The 16,844-nt window shown below is 38.2% G+C and overlaps 3 protein-coding genes across 3 annotated transcripts in view; 1 reads left to right on the forward strand and 2 right to left on the reverse strand.

Moving 5' to 3' along the window:
• Positions 1-6,187, reverse strand: part of lpcat1 (lysophosphatidylcholine acyltransferase 1) — a 29,135-nt gene extending 22,948 nt beyond the window's left edge. The window contains exon 1 of the mRNA XM_084739350.1: positions 5,956-6,187. Coding sequence (XP_084595476.1) covers positions 5,956-6,042 — 87 coding nt within the window. The 5' untranslated portion in view covers positions 6,043-6,187. The remainder of the gene's footprint in view (positions 1-5,955) is intronic.
• Positions 6,188-10,477: 4,290 nt separating this feature from the next.
• On the reverse strand, positions 10,478-12,157 carry mrpl36 (mitochondrial ribosomal protein L36). The gene is made up of 2 exons (XM_084739412.1): positions 12,012-12,157; positions 10,478-10,957 (listed from the first exon to the last, which is right to left on the reverse strand). The coding sequence occupies exon 2, from the start codon at positions 10,944-10,946 to the stop codon at positions 10,566-10,568; it is 381 nt and encodes a 126-aa protein (XP_084595538.1). The 5' UTR covers positions 10,947-10,957; positions 12,012-12,157; the 3' UTR covers positions 10,478-10,565.
• A 232-nt stretch (positions 12,158-12,389) lies between these two features.
• ndufs6 (NADH:ubiquinone oxidoreductase subunit S6) lies at positions 12,390-16,063 on the forward strand. The gene is made up of 4 exons (XM_084739411.1): positions 12,390-12,570; positions 12,910-12,963; positions 13,961-14,083; positions 15,926-16,063. Exons 1-4 carry the CDS (start codon positions 12,391-12,393, stop codon positions 15,992-15,994), a joined length of 426 nt encoding a protein of 141 aa, XP_084595537.1. The 5' UTR covers position 12,390; the 3' UTR covers positions 15,995-16,063.
• Positions 16,064-16,844: the final 781 nt, after the last annotated feature.

Consider the following 16,844-nt stretch of genomic DNA (forward strand, 5'->3'; position numbering starts at 1 on the left):
TGAGATGCTTCATCAAAGACCAGAAATGTCAACCTAATAATATTGCTAAAGAAAAAGTCCAGAGATCAACAAAGTCAACACAATACATTGTCTGGAAATTTTGGACATCTGAACAAAATATGGTGATAATCTGTCTGCTATACCCGTTGGTGGTGCTAGAGGAGAAGTCAGAGGATCACCAAAGAATTTCAGAACTCCAATACCATTACAACTGATAACACAACATGTCAACATCATGGTAGAGCTGAAAGGAAAGTCAGGGAATCACCAAAGTCAGTAGGATTCTGCCTCAGGAGACAATGTCTGCACACAATTTCATGGCAATCTATGTAATAGTTAGAAAGATACAGAACACAAGATTCACCATTAACCATGTAGGCGACTCCCCTGTGGCTAACAAGTTTTATCCCCATTCTGCAAGACTTTGCAAACACACCAAACATTACAGTTTCAGTTCCTTCAAACCTTCTAGTTCTACATTCAACAAAAACATTTCTTATGTCATCTTGTCATGGTCATATGGGTTTGCTAAGCCTACTCAAACTGTTAATGCAATACTAACAGAACAACCACAAACATAAAAGGAGGACTATGAAAAAATGAAACGACCACAAAAAATTTGGAGTGACTGGAAGAAGGAGTTCAAAGGACTAGCATATGACATTTCTAAGGATGTAACATACTGTGGTGTGTGCCGCCAGTTTCCTCAACCTCATTGGAAACAATGCCATAATTAATGGGAAAAGTGGGCAACACAAGTGTCACAGTTAAGGAAAGCTGTGTTTAGTTGTGTAAAATTGCCTTTACTGTATTAATTTTATATTTGTGCCACCAAAAATGTATTTTGGCCACCAAATTCAGGGACTTAATGGCCCATGGCTGAAAAACTATATGTATCTTACTAGCCTATACGTTGTATTAATATATTGCACTACAAATACTATGAATGTATTGATTTTCAATCAACAAATTTGTTAAGTTGTTTTCAGCCCTGCACTGACACACTAGCCTCTTATACATACTTTTCCATGTCCATGCCACATAACACCCAACTCCCCAGTGCAATGTGGCCCAGCACATGTTTGACTGCTCCATCCACCCTGCAGTGACGGCTAATTGCCCCGAGTTAATTGTTTTCAATGAGCCAAGGGAAGTGAGCTCTGGTTTCCACATGGGAGCCCAGAAAACGTTCTACCTGTCCTTCTGTTTGTCATGTTGTTGGTGTAAAGATGTAGTTTGTGTGTCAGGCAGGGAGTAAGCAAGAGCAATGCATAAGTCCAAGACAAAGGTTGCTGAACCTGTTACATGCACACTATTAAAGTCACAGCTGGAATTAAATATTTGTTTTTGCCAGGAAGAAATATATATGTGCTGGTGAAGCACTGCTCTTTATACTCTTAGATTTATAAAAATATTTATATAAAGGCATCTAGCCAATGCTCTTATCTAGAACAAACTGCAATAGCTGCACCAGTAGATTACGTTTTAATATTAAAATAGACAAATATGTCGGCCATTTTTCTAGAATTATTGAAGATACTCCAGTCTCTGGACATCGCAGCTCTATCGAATGTCATAGGGTTTTTTTTTCTGCAAGCTGGTGAGTTGGCAGCCATGTCTGTATGATGTTCAGTGTTCAGCAATGTGTGACTCAGCTGGAATGAGAGCTACTGTCTGTCTTTCTGTTTCACTTGCTGACCTAGTTGGTCTACAGTCCTGCTGATCATGTTTGCTGGAAGTTAGAGAAAAAAAATTCCAGGATGGCCGAGTGCCAGGGGGACGAATGTGCTTATGCATCAAGCAGCACTTGTCATCTCAACCATGACAGACCAATAGATTCAAAAGCAGACAGATACCTAGAAAGACACGCATACAACTATTTCCCCGCTTTCTTTTATATTTTGAAACAACAAAACAGATTATTTCATGAGAACAAAAAGAAGGTTTTGTTAGGGCAGAGCTCATGGTTGTTTACATGGGACTGTGTGCGTGCGCACGACTGAGTCCACACATGTTTGTGAAGTGGAAAAACACACCTCACTGCTACATTACAGGCAGGCAGCGGGAGGTGTGAACCAGACAGGGGGACGCACATGGTCCAGTTTACATTCGCTGGACTGCTGCTGTCATCTGGCACAGACACACAACTGTTTACAATCTGCTGCAAACTCAGACATGTACTAATGTGCTCGTTCTTCCAGCAAGGGGTAAAAAAAAACAAAAAACAGTGTAGTTATGGGATTCTGCAAGCCAAACTGAAGTGGCGAGACAGTCTTCACCAAGCCACGTTTAAGAGTGTGGTTTAGTGAAAGAATGCAAAACTAAAAAGCCGAAAGGCCTGGGGTTTACCACTTTTCTCAGTGGAATATAATTGTTGGGACCTGACGGTGCCGACATAAAGGCCAATTTCCTGAGCCTTGTGCTTTGTATGTTTTGCTCAGAACGAAAGCAGGCACCTCTGAGCCCCGGAGCTATGCAGAAACAGATGAACCTGAAGGGGCAGAGCAGAGGAAGTGGACTTCCTTCGCTTGTCTGATTGCAGGATTCAATTCATTGCAGGTTAGTTTTACTGATGGGTCAGAACCCTACAAAGTCTGCAAGTCCTTGCCCTTCTACAAATTCTTTTATTTAATAATGGTTACCAAATAACTTTGTTTGTGTGGTACTGCATACCAAGGTCAATCCCGTTCACCACTTCAAGAGGAATTGCACAACAGTACACAATGGACAGCTGCATGATTTTTGCAATGTAATACCTGACTTTCCTTATAGTTCATCTTTAATACAAGCATGTTGGAAGGCTCTAGAGGAAGGGCTGTTGACAGCCCTCTTAGTTACCATGTAAGGGAGATGTTGTCTGCTCTTGTTATGGCACTCCAGTGACATTTTTTGGACAATCCTGTTTTATCCACCTTCTTCTCAGACTTGCAGCAAACTGTACAATACATAAGTGGAGTTCTGCACATTCTCTAAAGCCTCTTTTACACTAGACAAAAGCCCACTAACACAACACTAGTATCTGGCTTTTGTCTTCAGTGGGAAAGAGTACATTCAACATTAATTCCCAGGTCAAATGACTCTGCATTACTCACGGGTACCTATCAGCTCCAGCTCCCATCAGCACTGATGTAAACATAGCACCTGCTAGTTTTCACTTGTTTTCTGGCAGAGGCGATGAAAGCTTGCCATCTATAGCGGTAACTTCTACAACTCTTTCGCCTCTTTTCCGTACACGTTGGTTTGGTTTGACTTAGCTGACTCAGACATGTTGGGATTTCATCAGCAGTTACTCTTAACACAACTCCTATACAGCTGAAAGTGAATATGAAACAGTAAAATAAAGCAGATGCCTTGAAGTACAAATAGACAGCACAGACTTTCACAGTGACACTACAGAAAAAATAAAACAACAACAACCAAAAAACAAAAACAAAAAAAAAACAAAAACAAAAAAACAAACCAGAGAGGCAAACATATCTGCTGGCAGCGGGAAAGAAAGGAGTCTGTCACCTACTTTTAGCGGGTTTACCCGCAATTAAAAAAATCGACATATACAGACCAATTTCAGTGTAAAAACGGTATAACACTACCCAACTAAACTAAAACTGTTTCCGAGATTAGTGAAATGCTCCCTTACAGTTCAGATCACAAAATTCGTCTCTACTCGTAACCATTGTGCCTGATCAGTACTACTTGTGAGAAACTCCACAGAGGTGAGAATGAGGCAAGACAGTGCACTGCTTAGCTACTTACTTCATCAGCTCCACAAAAAACTAGGACCTACATGTCAAATCCTGCTTTGCTACTTGCCCAATCAGGCAAGTGAGTTGCTAAATTTATTCATTTTGAAAATGTTTTGAGCTCATTCACCTTCATTACAAGAACCAAATGATTAGGTTTAGATTTTCATAAAACTCAATGAAATTACTAATTTAGTAGGTGAGATGGACCACATTAGCAGTGTGTGTTCAGGGCAGTCATTCTGTCAGCAGACCGCACTAATCACTCAGTACTTGAAGCCATTGATCCATTGGTTGATTGATGAGGAGTCTGCTGTCCTCCAGCAGTGAGAAATCATCGATTTCAGTGGTTGATTTAGGATGTAGCCACAGCTGTAGCAGAATATTTCACCCACCACTTAAATGTTCATGTTGGGCCTCGAGCACATACCTCGCTTTAACAAGCACTTTAACATCTGTATTTATACCACCTCTGTTACAGTCTGTAGGTCGGCCTTCCCACCTAGCAGAGCCCTGACTGGTCAGATCAGATCTTAACCTTGACTTTAACCTAAGTCAAACCATTAGCCACTCTAGCCATGCTATCCTGGAAACCGATCCACTGTAATGAGGACTACTTGAGTGCACATGAAACTTGGTTAGATGTCAGCTTGTTTACCCCCGTGCTAACACCTGCGTGTAAACACTGCATGCCTGCATGTGTGTTTGTGTGCACATTCAGCTGGAAACAGAGAAGTGTAGACTGACAGAAGGAGAATGTGGGAGGAAGTCAAGTACATGTTACCCTGTGTAGCTTGTCAGTATGACAGGTGAACAATACAATTATGTAACAAATGCATGGGTTCCAGTTGTTTAGAGAGCATTTTGTGCCTCCCACTGTCTACAGGTACGTAGTTAAAAATCTGATGCAAATGTCTGACATGCAAATGTGGCCGATCAACATTCTACTGGATCTATGCAGGAAAATGTGGGGTAGTGACTGGTCCCATTATGACACCACAAGTGTCCGATAACACTGACAATGGAGCATATGGGGCAGCATGGCAGTTACATGTAACTGATGACCAAAAAATTATACATGTGAAATTGAAAACTGTTTGCCATTTGTCTTCCTCATAAATCTGAGATTAATGTGAGACTGCACAGGTGTTGCTCTTATCTATATAGATACTACCCCAGGGCTAAACCGTTAGTAGTTCAAAATTAACAAGCGCATTTTCCAGTAAAGGTTCTGACAAATACAGAACCTCTTCTGGAAAATGAAGACTGAGGTAATCCTTATGATGTAAATTCAAAAATATATTTGTTTTAACTTAAAAAAGTTAGTGTCCAAGTCGCCTTAAAATTTTAAATTGGATGAATCTGAAAAGACAACTTGAGGTAATTTTGTAATACTTAATACTGAGTTGTACTTGAGGAAACACGTTCAATAAGCTTAAGATATTGAGTTGAACGACAACTGTTTAGTCAGACTGACAAAGATTACAAACACCTGAATTCAATACTAACCTCCATCACATCCAGTGTTTTCATTATTGTTTAAAAAAAAAGCAACCATGAATTTTCTTACAGTGTATTAGAGGCACACAGCAAGTTTTGGATTCTTGATTGATCTCTTGACAGTAAATTAATTCAGTCCATCACTTCAAGTCAAAAGACTTAAAGTTCTTCAACTAAAAAGAACTTATGACAATATGTTCTGAAAATAAATACTGGATTTTTTAAGTTCAACTAACTTGATTTGTTTGTTGATTTCACAAAATTCATGTATGTTTTTTTTTTTGTTTTTTTTTTTGGCAATGTATCATGTATTAATGAAAGCTTTCCTAGGCACAATCTTTTTTTCTCTTTAAATTGTCTGTTGTCACCTTTTAAGCAGCACTTAGAGCTGAGCTTTGCTCTCTATTGTCACTGACTACAACCAGGAAAACATGGAGGAACTACATTTCCTAGACTGTCATACTAGACAGTCATAAGACCGTAACTTCTCCTAAGTTTGAAGAACGTTTTTCCAGTGTTTTTTTTTTTAATACAAAGTGTACATATTACATCACAAAAGTGTCTGTCAAAGCTAACAGAGTGAGTAAAGTTTAGGTGTAGTGCATTCACTACACACATAATACACATAATACACACAATACGCTTGGCGGAAGCTTAAGATAATACTTACCTGTAGATATTTTAATTTATCATTTCGTCATCTTAATTGCCTTACCTTTATTTTCTCTGCCATGGTGAATTTCAGCTTGTGGACGAAGGGATTTCTCCCCAACCTGGAGGGACGAGTGTTTGAAGACTTCATTGCTGACGACCTGACAGCCTCCCAGAAAAACACGAAATAACAGCAGAAAATGTCCCGTGACGTTGGTTGAGTTTGTTGTTTTGTGGCGCAGGTCTTGTGTGTCTTCCTCAGTTTCTATGTACCCTACTCTGACTACAGGAGAGAGTGATGCTGGGCGGGGAGGAGCAGCCTCACTTACAGCAAGCTAGCAAGATGAAACAACGTGACTTCCTGTCGGAACATTCAAAATAAAGGTCCTGTGTCTCTGCTGGGCATGATGAAAAAGCCGCCTATATTTAGAACAAGTGCTCCATTGCAATGTTATTATAGTTAACTAAAACTAAACTAAAAACTAAAACTAGGTGTGAAAAAATATTTTACTAATTTTTTGTTTTTCCTAAAATAAAAAATACTCGGTGAAAAAATAGATCTGATTAAAACTATATTATCTACATACAAAACTAAATAAAATCAAGAAATATTGACAAGAAATTTCTTATGTTTTAGTGTTTGTCAATTTGTTCAACTTAATGAACACAAGAAAACCCAAGAAGGTATTGTTTATTGTTATATTGCATGACTGTGAATCCATTGCCTTTAAAAAGTGTTCTGTTGATATTGTAATACCTAATCTGATTTTTTTTATTATTATTCTTAATGTTTAGGCCCTGACAAATACTCCCCATTTTATGATAGAAAACCAAACATTTTTAAACAAAAAACTAAACTGAAATGAGCAAACCTACTCTGAAAACTAACTGAAAATAAACTAACTTGAAAACAAAAATTTAAAACGACAAAACAAAAACAGCTGTTGGAAAAATACAAAACTAGAATAACTCTGATGCAGATATTATCAAACACTGTCAAATACTGTAAGCAGCATGTTCAGGCTTTTATTTTGAAAGCGATGACTAGAGCGTCGACAAAATGTAGCAAAATGTTTATTCAAGCGGAAACGGTGGTGCCCTGAACACCACATGAATGTACACACATGCATGGTTGCGTTATGCAAGCGCTGCGACTATGGCAGCTGGGAAGGCCATTCTTGACGTTATTTTCAGGTTTAAATATATATTTTCCATTTGAAACTGAGTGCTCGATCCGATAAAATCAACCAGTTAAACACTTTACAAATACAAAAACAACTCTGTAAACGATTTCCATGCGCTGGAGATTTCACTGTACACAGTGTGCCCTGAAAATGCAACGTAACTGCAGAAATGCGCCCTGGGTGAACAAATGTGGGCTTATGCTTTAATAACAACGTGAATCTTTTAAAGAGAAGTGGACATTTGAAACGTCACTCATCAATGCAACAATCATTTAAACTCACATAGGGGAGACCGGGGGTGGTAGGAACACTTTATTTTAATATCAGTAACTCAGTTGTTGTTCACGTTAGACCTCTCAAACTCAAATTAAAACTATACGGTATCCATATTTGTCCACTACAATTAAAATTTACTTGGACATCTACTACACAATCACAGAATATGTGAATTAAAGTCAAATACATTGAGTTCCATTGTTAAAACTTACCCCATTACTGGGGAGAGTTGTGATTCTAGCAGGGTTTGAAGTGACAAAAGCACTTTGTATGTGTGGACTGTATTCTTGAATGTACATATGTCACATAAGGGTTCAGTCGCTGCGATAGTTGTGACAAATGTCACTTGCTGGGCAGGCTTTATGTGTCCATACTGACCATGTACACACTTGGCACACACTTTTTTTGGCCTTGAGTTTGCAAAGTGTTCCTAGCACACAATCTGCATATTTTTAATGAACTGTTAGAACTGTTCATACCTCAAACAACCATTACATAACTGCTGCATTGCGTAACTGCTTTAGCATGTAGGCTTGAATGCCTCAAATAAATTTAGAGAAACTACTTCTTTAGGTTATGTATCTACAATATCATGAATGCTAAGCAAAAAACAATCTTGATAAAATTGTTTACTTAACCTGAAAATCCATTTTGTTGTCGCAAAATCCCCAGTGTTGCTCACAGAGACATGCCACTTCTCCTGTGTGAAGGAAATGGGGGTGTACAATATTGATGACAAGACTGCAGCACTTTTCTGATTTTTCAAGCTGGCAGGGTTACAACTAACCCAGGGTTACAACACTCCCCGGTCTCCCCTAACACACACTCTACATCAAGATGAAGATGACAGAGCCGTATGGGATGTGTGTTTGAGATGTTTGGTGGTAATTTGCATTCAGTGAGATTCAATTTGCATTTGAAGTTGAGTTTACTCCTGAATTTGATCCACCCATCATTTTCTAGTGTCTTTTAGTTCGAGACAGCAGCTTCCCACTTAATAAACAGATTCAACAGGCACACAAACAATGTGTGTAATCATTTTGGCACTGTAAACCTCTTTTGGCATCTAAAAGTATTAACAAGTTGAACTCCATATCTTGTCAAGGATCTCACTAACCTACAGAGCTTTTAATAGGATTCTGCAGCTCTGTGTAACTTCATACACTTTAATGTCAGAATGAAAACGGAGGACAACTGAAAACCAACAACTAAAGTGGCATCTCACTTCCCATATATCACTCCGCCAATCCCAACCATCACCCACATTACATGTATGCAAGGTGCGCCACATCATATAGTTCCAGATCTAAATCAAAGAGCTGAACACAGTATGTATAAATGTAGTTACCATTAATGAAATGATGTAAACTCAAATATAAGGTAATCTACTGAATACATTTTCACAAAAATAAATCTCATCTGACATTAATAATAAAAACATTAAGATGACATTATGTAGTTAGTGCTGATATGCAGGAGGACATCAGTAAATATCAACCTTTAGGAGAACTATATACACAGGGTGGCAGTCACAGGCTCAGTGTTTGTTGCCAAACATCTTTCAAACCAGTCAGGTTTCCCCATCTGCGCAGCTTGTATGTTAACAGTCTGTCAATACTGCTGTGTGCACTGTGGTTCTTCTGTCTTTCAGTAATAATACAATGATGCAAAACTGGCCGAGGATTTTAGGAAGAACAGCTGGTTTCTGATATGGCCTCGAAAGGCCATTTAAGCCTGAAAACGTTTTTGATACATGATTCTGTGCAGTTTTTGTGTGTCCGTATTGTAGAAGTGCAGATAAAGACCATTCTGTAGGAACTACAAGGTGATAGAGACAACTTCTTCTAGTGGTTAGAAAAAGAAAGTCAAAAGGGACGAAGGTGACAGGCTGAATTCTGTATTCATGTAGCGTAGACTTTGGCTCCCTCTTGTGTAGGAATGATGGAAAGGAGTCTGACATTCAGACAGTGTCTACATGCATCAGCAAGTTAAATTTTTAAAGCCACCATTCAGTTAAATTTATTACATTTTGCAGTAAAACATAGAGATCAAATGTAGAAAATATAGGTGTACTTTTCTGAGTAAACACAAATAGTCAGTTCAAAATAATAAACAAAGCAAAATGACAATAACTGGAGGTTGAGTAAAAGATAATTATCTCCAGGTGTTTGTTAGCAAGCAAGTGAATTTTAGACCAGCACTACAGAAGTCAATAAATATTTAAGACCTTCCAAAATTGATTTGAGACTATTTAATATTTCTGAAAGTCTTAATAACCTTATCATCATTAATAAATGTGACTTTAATACATTTTAAAACTTCTTAATGATCTGTATCCACCCTGATTAAACAGGCTAATGTTTATGTGATAAAATATTAGATCCAGACAGATTTTTACCCAATGGACAGGAAAAAAAAACAAAAAAAAAAACTAATAATTTTAGATGAGGGTCCAGTTTCCTGAAGGTTTTCAGCTACTATCAAATGACTGCTGTGTAAAGTGTTACTGAGTACTGTATATGAAAAGACTAAAAAACTACTAATAATTTAATCATACAATGGTCTTAAAACAAGCTTGTTTTTTTAACTTCAAGTCAAACCAAAATATTTGTGTATAGACCTATAATTTTCCATATATGTTCAAAGCATTACTGATTCTAATTTTATTTATTTACCAAGAAAGGTATTACAATCATTTTGGAAGCTAAACTAAATTCAAATTATTCTAATTTTTGCTGTTTACCATATAAAATGTTACTCAAACAGTGGTTAAAAGTAGGGTTGTTCAGACACAGATACAAGTATTGGAAAATGCCTCAGATATAGCATAAATGTGCTACTGCATTAGTGAGTATCCAAGTCTATGCAACGATCCGATACCATGTAATTTATGAAGCCTGAAATGGGACCCTGCCACCTCCCTGCATCACCTTTCTTTTTTTTCCCCACATGGTCCTTTTCTATGTTATTCATTCTCTGTATGTGTTTGTTCATGTTTTGTTCATGTCTCAGTATTGGGTAGGGAAAACATTGTCTAAACATTTCTAGTTAAGACAATGCTGTAATTTAGCTTCTTTGCTGTGAAAAAATGGGTATTTGGCAGAAGTACAAAAAGAGATATGCACATTCTTCAGCCAAACAATTTATTTTTGTAGCACAGTTTTTCTAAATATCCACAATATCAAAGCATTCTTCTCAATATTCCTTCAACATTTCACCCCTGCCTCTGCTTGTGTCTTGGATTTGTCTTGCAGAACACAAACAAACGCCCCCTCCGAATGACAAAGAAACAGTCCTTGCAGCGCCTCTTCAGGGCTGACTTTGTTTTCATCCCTGCAGAGGGCTGGACACACGGAAGATGCTGACACTGTCCCAACAGAGATGGTCCACACTGAGCTGAGGAAGCAGATGAGGGGGCCTGGATGGAGCTGATTCTGGTCGATGACAGGAGCAGTGTGCGGGGAGCTGTGGTGAGGCTGCAGAGACATCTGTAAGCACTGGCTGCTGGTGAGGAGAAGGTCAGATTTAACCGGCTCATCTGAGCCACTTGCCGGGTCAGGGAGGAAGCCAGGTGCTTCAAGAGGAGGGGCGTCATGGTGATGAAGGCTGCAGAGGACATAAAGAGATCATTCATATGCAGTTACAGTTGCAAAAAGTACATATCACAGTTTTACTACTACAAAGGAACAGTTAAGCCCAAAATCAGACCTCCTTCCTTGCCTCTAGTGACATCGATTAATCGGTTTAAGTCATTTATTCAAAAAGATATATCTCTCAGATATAAGGAAACTAGGTGGCACTTGGCTCGAGCTCATGACAGTGTGGGATCTAAACATTAATGGTGCCCTGCTCAGCTGAGATATAACCTGTCATTCATGAATAGATGCATGCTTCCCTCTGCATGATGATACGGTTGAGAGTCGTTTAGTAGAAAAAGAATAGTTCCTACATGACACTGCTCACAACAAGGTCTGTGGATTATCTTGAGTAACCAGGTCATGATTTCTGGAAAGAGACATTGCTATTGAGTTTTTCAAACGTTTGTTTTGGTGCTTTGTGCACCACAAACCAAGTGCCACCTAGCTCCATTATATTTATGACCAAAACTATCTAGATGAGTAGGTAAAAGAAAAAAAAAATATACTTTTGATTGTGGGATGAACTTTCCCTTTAATATAATGCTGTAATGTAACTAAAATATTGCATTCTCATGGTTTCTGAGGAATAATTTGCCTTACCTGCTTGCCAATCACAAATATATTCTTTTCTCTGACACCATTATATAATTCATCCTTATTGCATGAGACCAAAAGCAGTAATACCCAAAATATTACTCCAATGTCAATATAAATAGTCTACGTAATACCAATTCACTGTAGAGTTGATACACCTCTGGTATTCTATAAGTCATTAACATATACGACCCCCTACATTGCCAGATTCCTAAAATACTGAGCAGCCTATTGCAAAATATAGACTTACTTAAAGACTGTCACACATGTAAATACTCCTGATTTAGGCTAGCTATGCAACATGCCAAGGAGACAAGCATGTCAAGTGTTGACCTCCTGCTAGCGCTAACACCAGCCATAAAAATGACTGATATATTGGTCTCCGACATAACAAAGTCATATCACAAAATTTAAGAACGTTAACAAACCTTTCGGAAACTCCTTGAGGATTTATAACAGGGATACGTCCCTGAATGTTGCGTTTTAATCGCCACAACACGACCGCTATGCTGGTCTTGCTTCAGAGGAAACAACTACTTCCGGTTTGCGATGCTACAGTGTGTTTTTGTGCCCTCTGTTTGGCTTTCAGACACTCCCCGTCTGGCTTTTAACACAGAACTGCCCACCGCGCCTTTAGCAGAGCATAACGCCCACATGAACGTGGAATTACGTTCTATCTTTTATAACATGCACCTGACTGTCAGGACTTAAACGGAAAGTTTGTTGGTGGTGGTACACAGTGTAGAAGTACTTTGAACCTGAAACGCAAAACTCGGGGTATAGCGCTACCATACTTACAAATGCTCTATGCAAGGCACCCTGGGAAAGCTGGCTGATGTAAACATGGCGGCCGCGGTGGGGAGAGTCCTGTCCTTCAGTAAAAATGCTAAGGTGCTTGTTTCACCTCTGAGGCTGTCTGCTGTGCCTGTACATCGTTACAGCCTAGAAGTTTCCAGCACCGGCGAGGCCATCACTCACACCGGCCAGGTGAGTTTAAAAAGATTCTATATAATTTCGTCGTATCGGTGTCACTGGGTTATCCAACATTAGCTTAGCCTAATGTCACTGTAGCTAGTAGGTTCATTAGCTTAGGTCCATTATCGGACAGCTCTTCATGTTATATTGTTCTTAACGTTTTAGTTTAACATCTAAATTTCAGCCATTGGTTGTAACACATTCAGGGAGTGTAAACAGATTCTTTTGAGAAGACGGTTGCATTAGCTCCATGTTTAAGCTAGCAAAACATAGCCTCAAATCACCAGCTAAATAGCATTGTGTCACTTTTGCCTGCTATTTTTGTTCATAACGATAGTGTTTTCCTCTCAGGTGTATGATGAAAAGGATCCCAGGAGAGCCAGGTTCGTTGGCAGACAGAAAGAGGTAAGAAGCAACCAACAAACAAGTTTAGTTAGTAAAGCTCAGCTGGCAGCTAACAGTTAGCTCTGAGCAAACCTAGGTTTGTTGATGGACGTTTAAAATGGTGCGGTGTGCACCTGCTATTAATCCTCACACACTCTCTTGTATTATGTCATACAAATATGTATGAATATAAATGTGTTCCAGACTGTGCAATAGAGTTAATTATTGAGTCCGTTTCTTGGTTATATTGTTCTTATTGCTTTATTCTCTCTTAATATTTTGCTTCTTTATATGGTTCACTGTTTACTATTTACTTAATCATTGGTCTGCAACTAATGATTTTTTTCATAGTTGTTTAATAAGATGATTATTTTATTTTTCTCAATTAAATGATAAATAGTTGTATAGTAGTTTGCATTATCTAGTAGTTTGTAATGTCAAGAATTTGTGAAAAACTTCCATCAGTGTTTCCTAAAGCCTTAGATGATGTTCTCAATTGTCTCAATTTGCTCACAACCCAAACATATTAAGTTAACTGTCATAAAAGAGTAAAGAAACCAGAAAATATTCACATTTAAGAGACTAAAGTTGAGAATTTTGATTTGCTGTCACACATGAAGGACATGAGTAGCAAATGTCCCTGTTGCAGGATTAATAAAGGATTATTTTATTTTATCTTAAAAGCATCAACATTTTGTTCTCAGGTCCATTTTGGGTCACCATATGCTAAAACTACTACATATTTGCACAAATATCACACTAAACAAGTGTGGCATACAGTTTTAAAAATATTTCCTGGTGATATCATTCCATGCTCACTACGAAACCCATTAAAAACTGGTTTTATGCTGGCATAGTTAATCAGCGGTATCCACAGATGATAACTTTCATCATGTGGACATCAATACACACATTATTATACTCTTACTCTGCCTAATGTATGTTAAAACGCTGTGATGCATACCTCTTTCCCAAATAACCCCCACTTTATTGAAAAAAAAATATTGTTTGTGTCAAGGTGAATAAGAACTTTGCCATCAAACTGGTGGCAGAGGAGCCAGTGACTGACATTGAGGCCAGAGTGGTGTCCTGTGATGGCGGTGGAGGAGCCCTGGGCCACCCCAAGGTCTACATCAACCTGGTAAGAGCCTGCACACACTAATATGATGAAATCATTTGGCAGTAAAATTTAATTCAATCTAATCTAAGTCATAGATTATTCAAACCTGGATTATGGCCTTACTATTACAGATTTACATGTAAAATTAGTCCAGCTGGAGTATTACTATGATCTCCTTAAAGTGGAAATATACAATTTTTTTGCTTTCACCTTTAATTTAAGATTACAAAGTAAATGTTGACTGCACAGTGTAATGGTTATACATTATGTGGCTAGACACATTCCCTGTAGTCCTTGCTTTTTACTGCTCAGATCTTTCTGCCACTAGATCATTTTTTCCTTGTGTCTGCATTATAGACTATATGAATGAATAAACTCATGCTCTCCTAATGTTTTCTTCTAAAGGTTCTCCACCTTGACACCAGCACTTACATGCACAAAGCAATAATATTACTCAAATTATGTTGTTACTATTCAGTGCACATCTTTACAATTTTCCTGTTCCTAAATTCAATATAAAATTGTGAAAAGTTTGATGTACCTCTTTCCTTCTTTTCTCTTACTTCCAAAGTGTCATTAATCATGTCTTCTCAGAGCTAGGCTCTGAATCTGAAGAAACAGAAAGAGACTGTGTGTTGTGTTGAAATTAGTTCCCCAGTTGTCAGATAATATTTCTTGTAGCAATGCCATCAGTTAGGGGTGTAACGATTCATTCATGCATCTGATGCATCGGACTTTAATGTGTAAGATACGAGTGCATTGGTTCAGACGCCATGAATTGGAAACAAATCGACATAGCACTAGTGTATCGATACATCTCAATAGGACGCGCATATGTTTCAGTTTTGGCATCAAGGAGCTGACACTGTGACTTTCCTCGGTTTGCTCTTCTCTCGTCTCTGCCTGCACCGCTCTCACTGGACGCCTGCTGCCGCGCTCACATAAAACAAGCGCTCCCTCCTCCCTCTCCTGTGTCTCCTCTTTATGTAATCAAACAGACGGCGCTGAAAACAATGACAGAAGTCACAATGTACCGCGTTGCACCACCAACCTTTCATAACGTGCAAGTGTAGACTAAGTTTTATAAGAAAGATGAGAAACACTGCAGCAAATCATTTCTGCAAAACGTGTCAGACAGCAGAGTACAGAGACACGAGTCTGACCCACAGAGACGTCATGTCACTGTGAGAGCAGGTAACACAGAGTATCACTGTTTCTCCACACTAATCAAAACCACAGCACTCTTCATATGAAACAGAGCAGCAGATCATCTTACTGCAGAAATACTGATATTTTAAACAGTTTTAAAGTTTGTTCACAGATTCTCATTTAGGCTACAGGATCTCATTTACACACAAGACTCGTAATAAGATATAAACATCACTGTAAAGTCTCCTTCTCTCTGTCTCTACTGTTACTATATTTAGTACTTAGTATATTAGTACATTTAAACTATCAGGATTTCTTTTTGACACTAATAGCACTCTATAAATGTAGCATTAATTGAAGTGAAATGTAAAGATTCACACATTGCATCGTCTTGTATTGCATCATATCATATCGTGGCAGCTGAATCGAATCAAACCGAATCGTTGGCCATTTAAAAATTTCTAAGATATATCGTATCGTTGAACATGTATCAAGATCCGAATCAAATCATCTCAATCAGTGAGATACACACCTCTACCATCAGTGGGTGAGGGGTAGGTTAGGTGTAGCAGAGTGAAGTACGGGGAAATGCATATTGACAGGGAAACAGATTTAGACACAACACCTGTTGCCTATGCGACACTTCAACAGCAGGTTATGCAACACAACCCAAATTATAGATAGTAACTTTTATCATTTTCTCTCATTGTCCAGGATAAAGACACAAAAGTGGGCACATGTGGCTACTGTGGACTACAGTTCAAGCAGAAGCATCATCACTGAAACATTTCCTCTGTCTTTGCTTCTCTGTATAAATAGCCATATTGGTTAATAAATTATATGTTGTCTGTCTGTCTGAGAGTGTATTCTTCTTCATGAAGTATCAGTTGTGTATAACTACATAGTGTTGTATGTGCACAATGCATCCACAGTTGCAGTAAGCACTTCTGGAGACAGATTCTGTTGTCAAACACTTACGTCTTTATAATCAACTGTCTTACTGACCTGTGACTGGCCAAAGTCTTCCATCAGATTTTCTAAAGTCTGAAAACAATTTTCAGCTGTGATCCAGAATGAAAATCTGCAGGTTTTTTTTTTTTGCTTGTAACATGGTAGACAATATTCATATAACATATCAAAGATTTTTTTTGAGTTAAATATGGAAAAAAATAGTCACGCAATACTTACCTCAAACAGGACTGAAAGAAATAGAACATTTATTAATAATAATTTGATTTGCACTGATTTTTCCATCTGACCAGTTCAAAAGAAAGTGTGAAACTTTGGTGGAAAAGTCAGCCAGAATAAAATGTAGGACACATGGCTGTTAAAATGCATGGGTCAGTGAGGAGCAGAGAGGGATCAATTAATTTGCAAAATCATTAACCATTAATCAGGTACAGTCATTAACACTGCAACACAAATACAAGCAAATGTATTAATAAACAAATGGTATTTTGCTTAATAACAAGCAGTATTTCAGTTCTATTCAGTGGCACTCAGCTTGTCATCCTCAAAGCACCAAAAAGAAATACATCTGAAAAATTCAAAACTTGTCTCTTTCCAAAAATCATGACCTGCTTCCTCAAGATATTCCACACACCTTGTTGTGAACAGTTTCATTGTGGAACTA

This window comes from Lutjanus erythropterus, chromosome 16 (assembly GCF_056507025.1).
Source record: "Lutjanus erythropterus isolate fLutEry1 chromosome 16, fLutEry1.hap2, whole genome shotgun sequence".
In the NCBI taxonomy this organism is placed as follows: Eukaryota; Metazoa; Chordata; class Actinopteri; order Lutjaniformes; family Lutjanidae; genus Lutjanus; species Lutjanus erythropterus.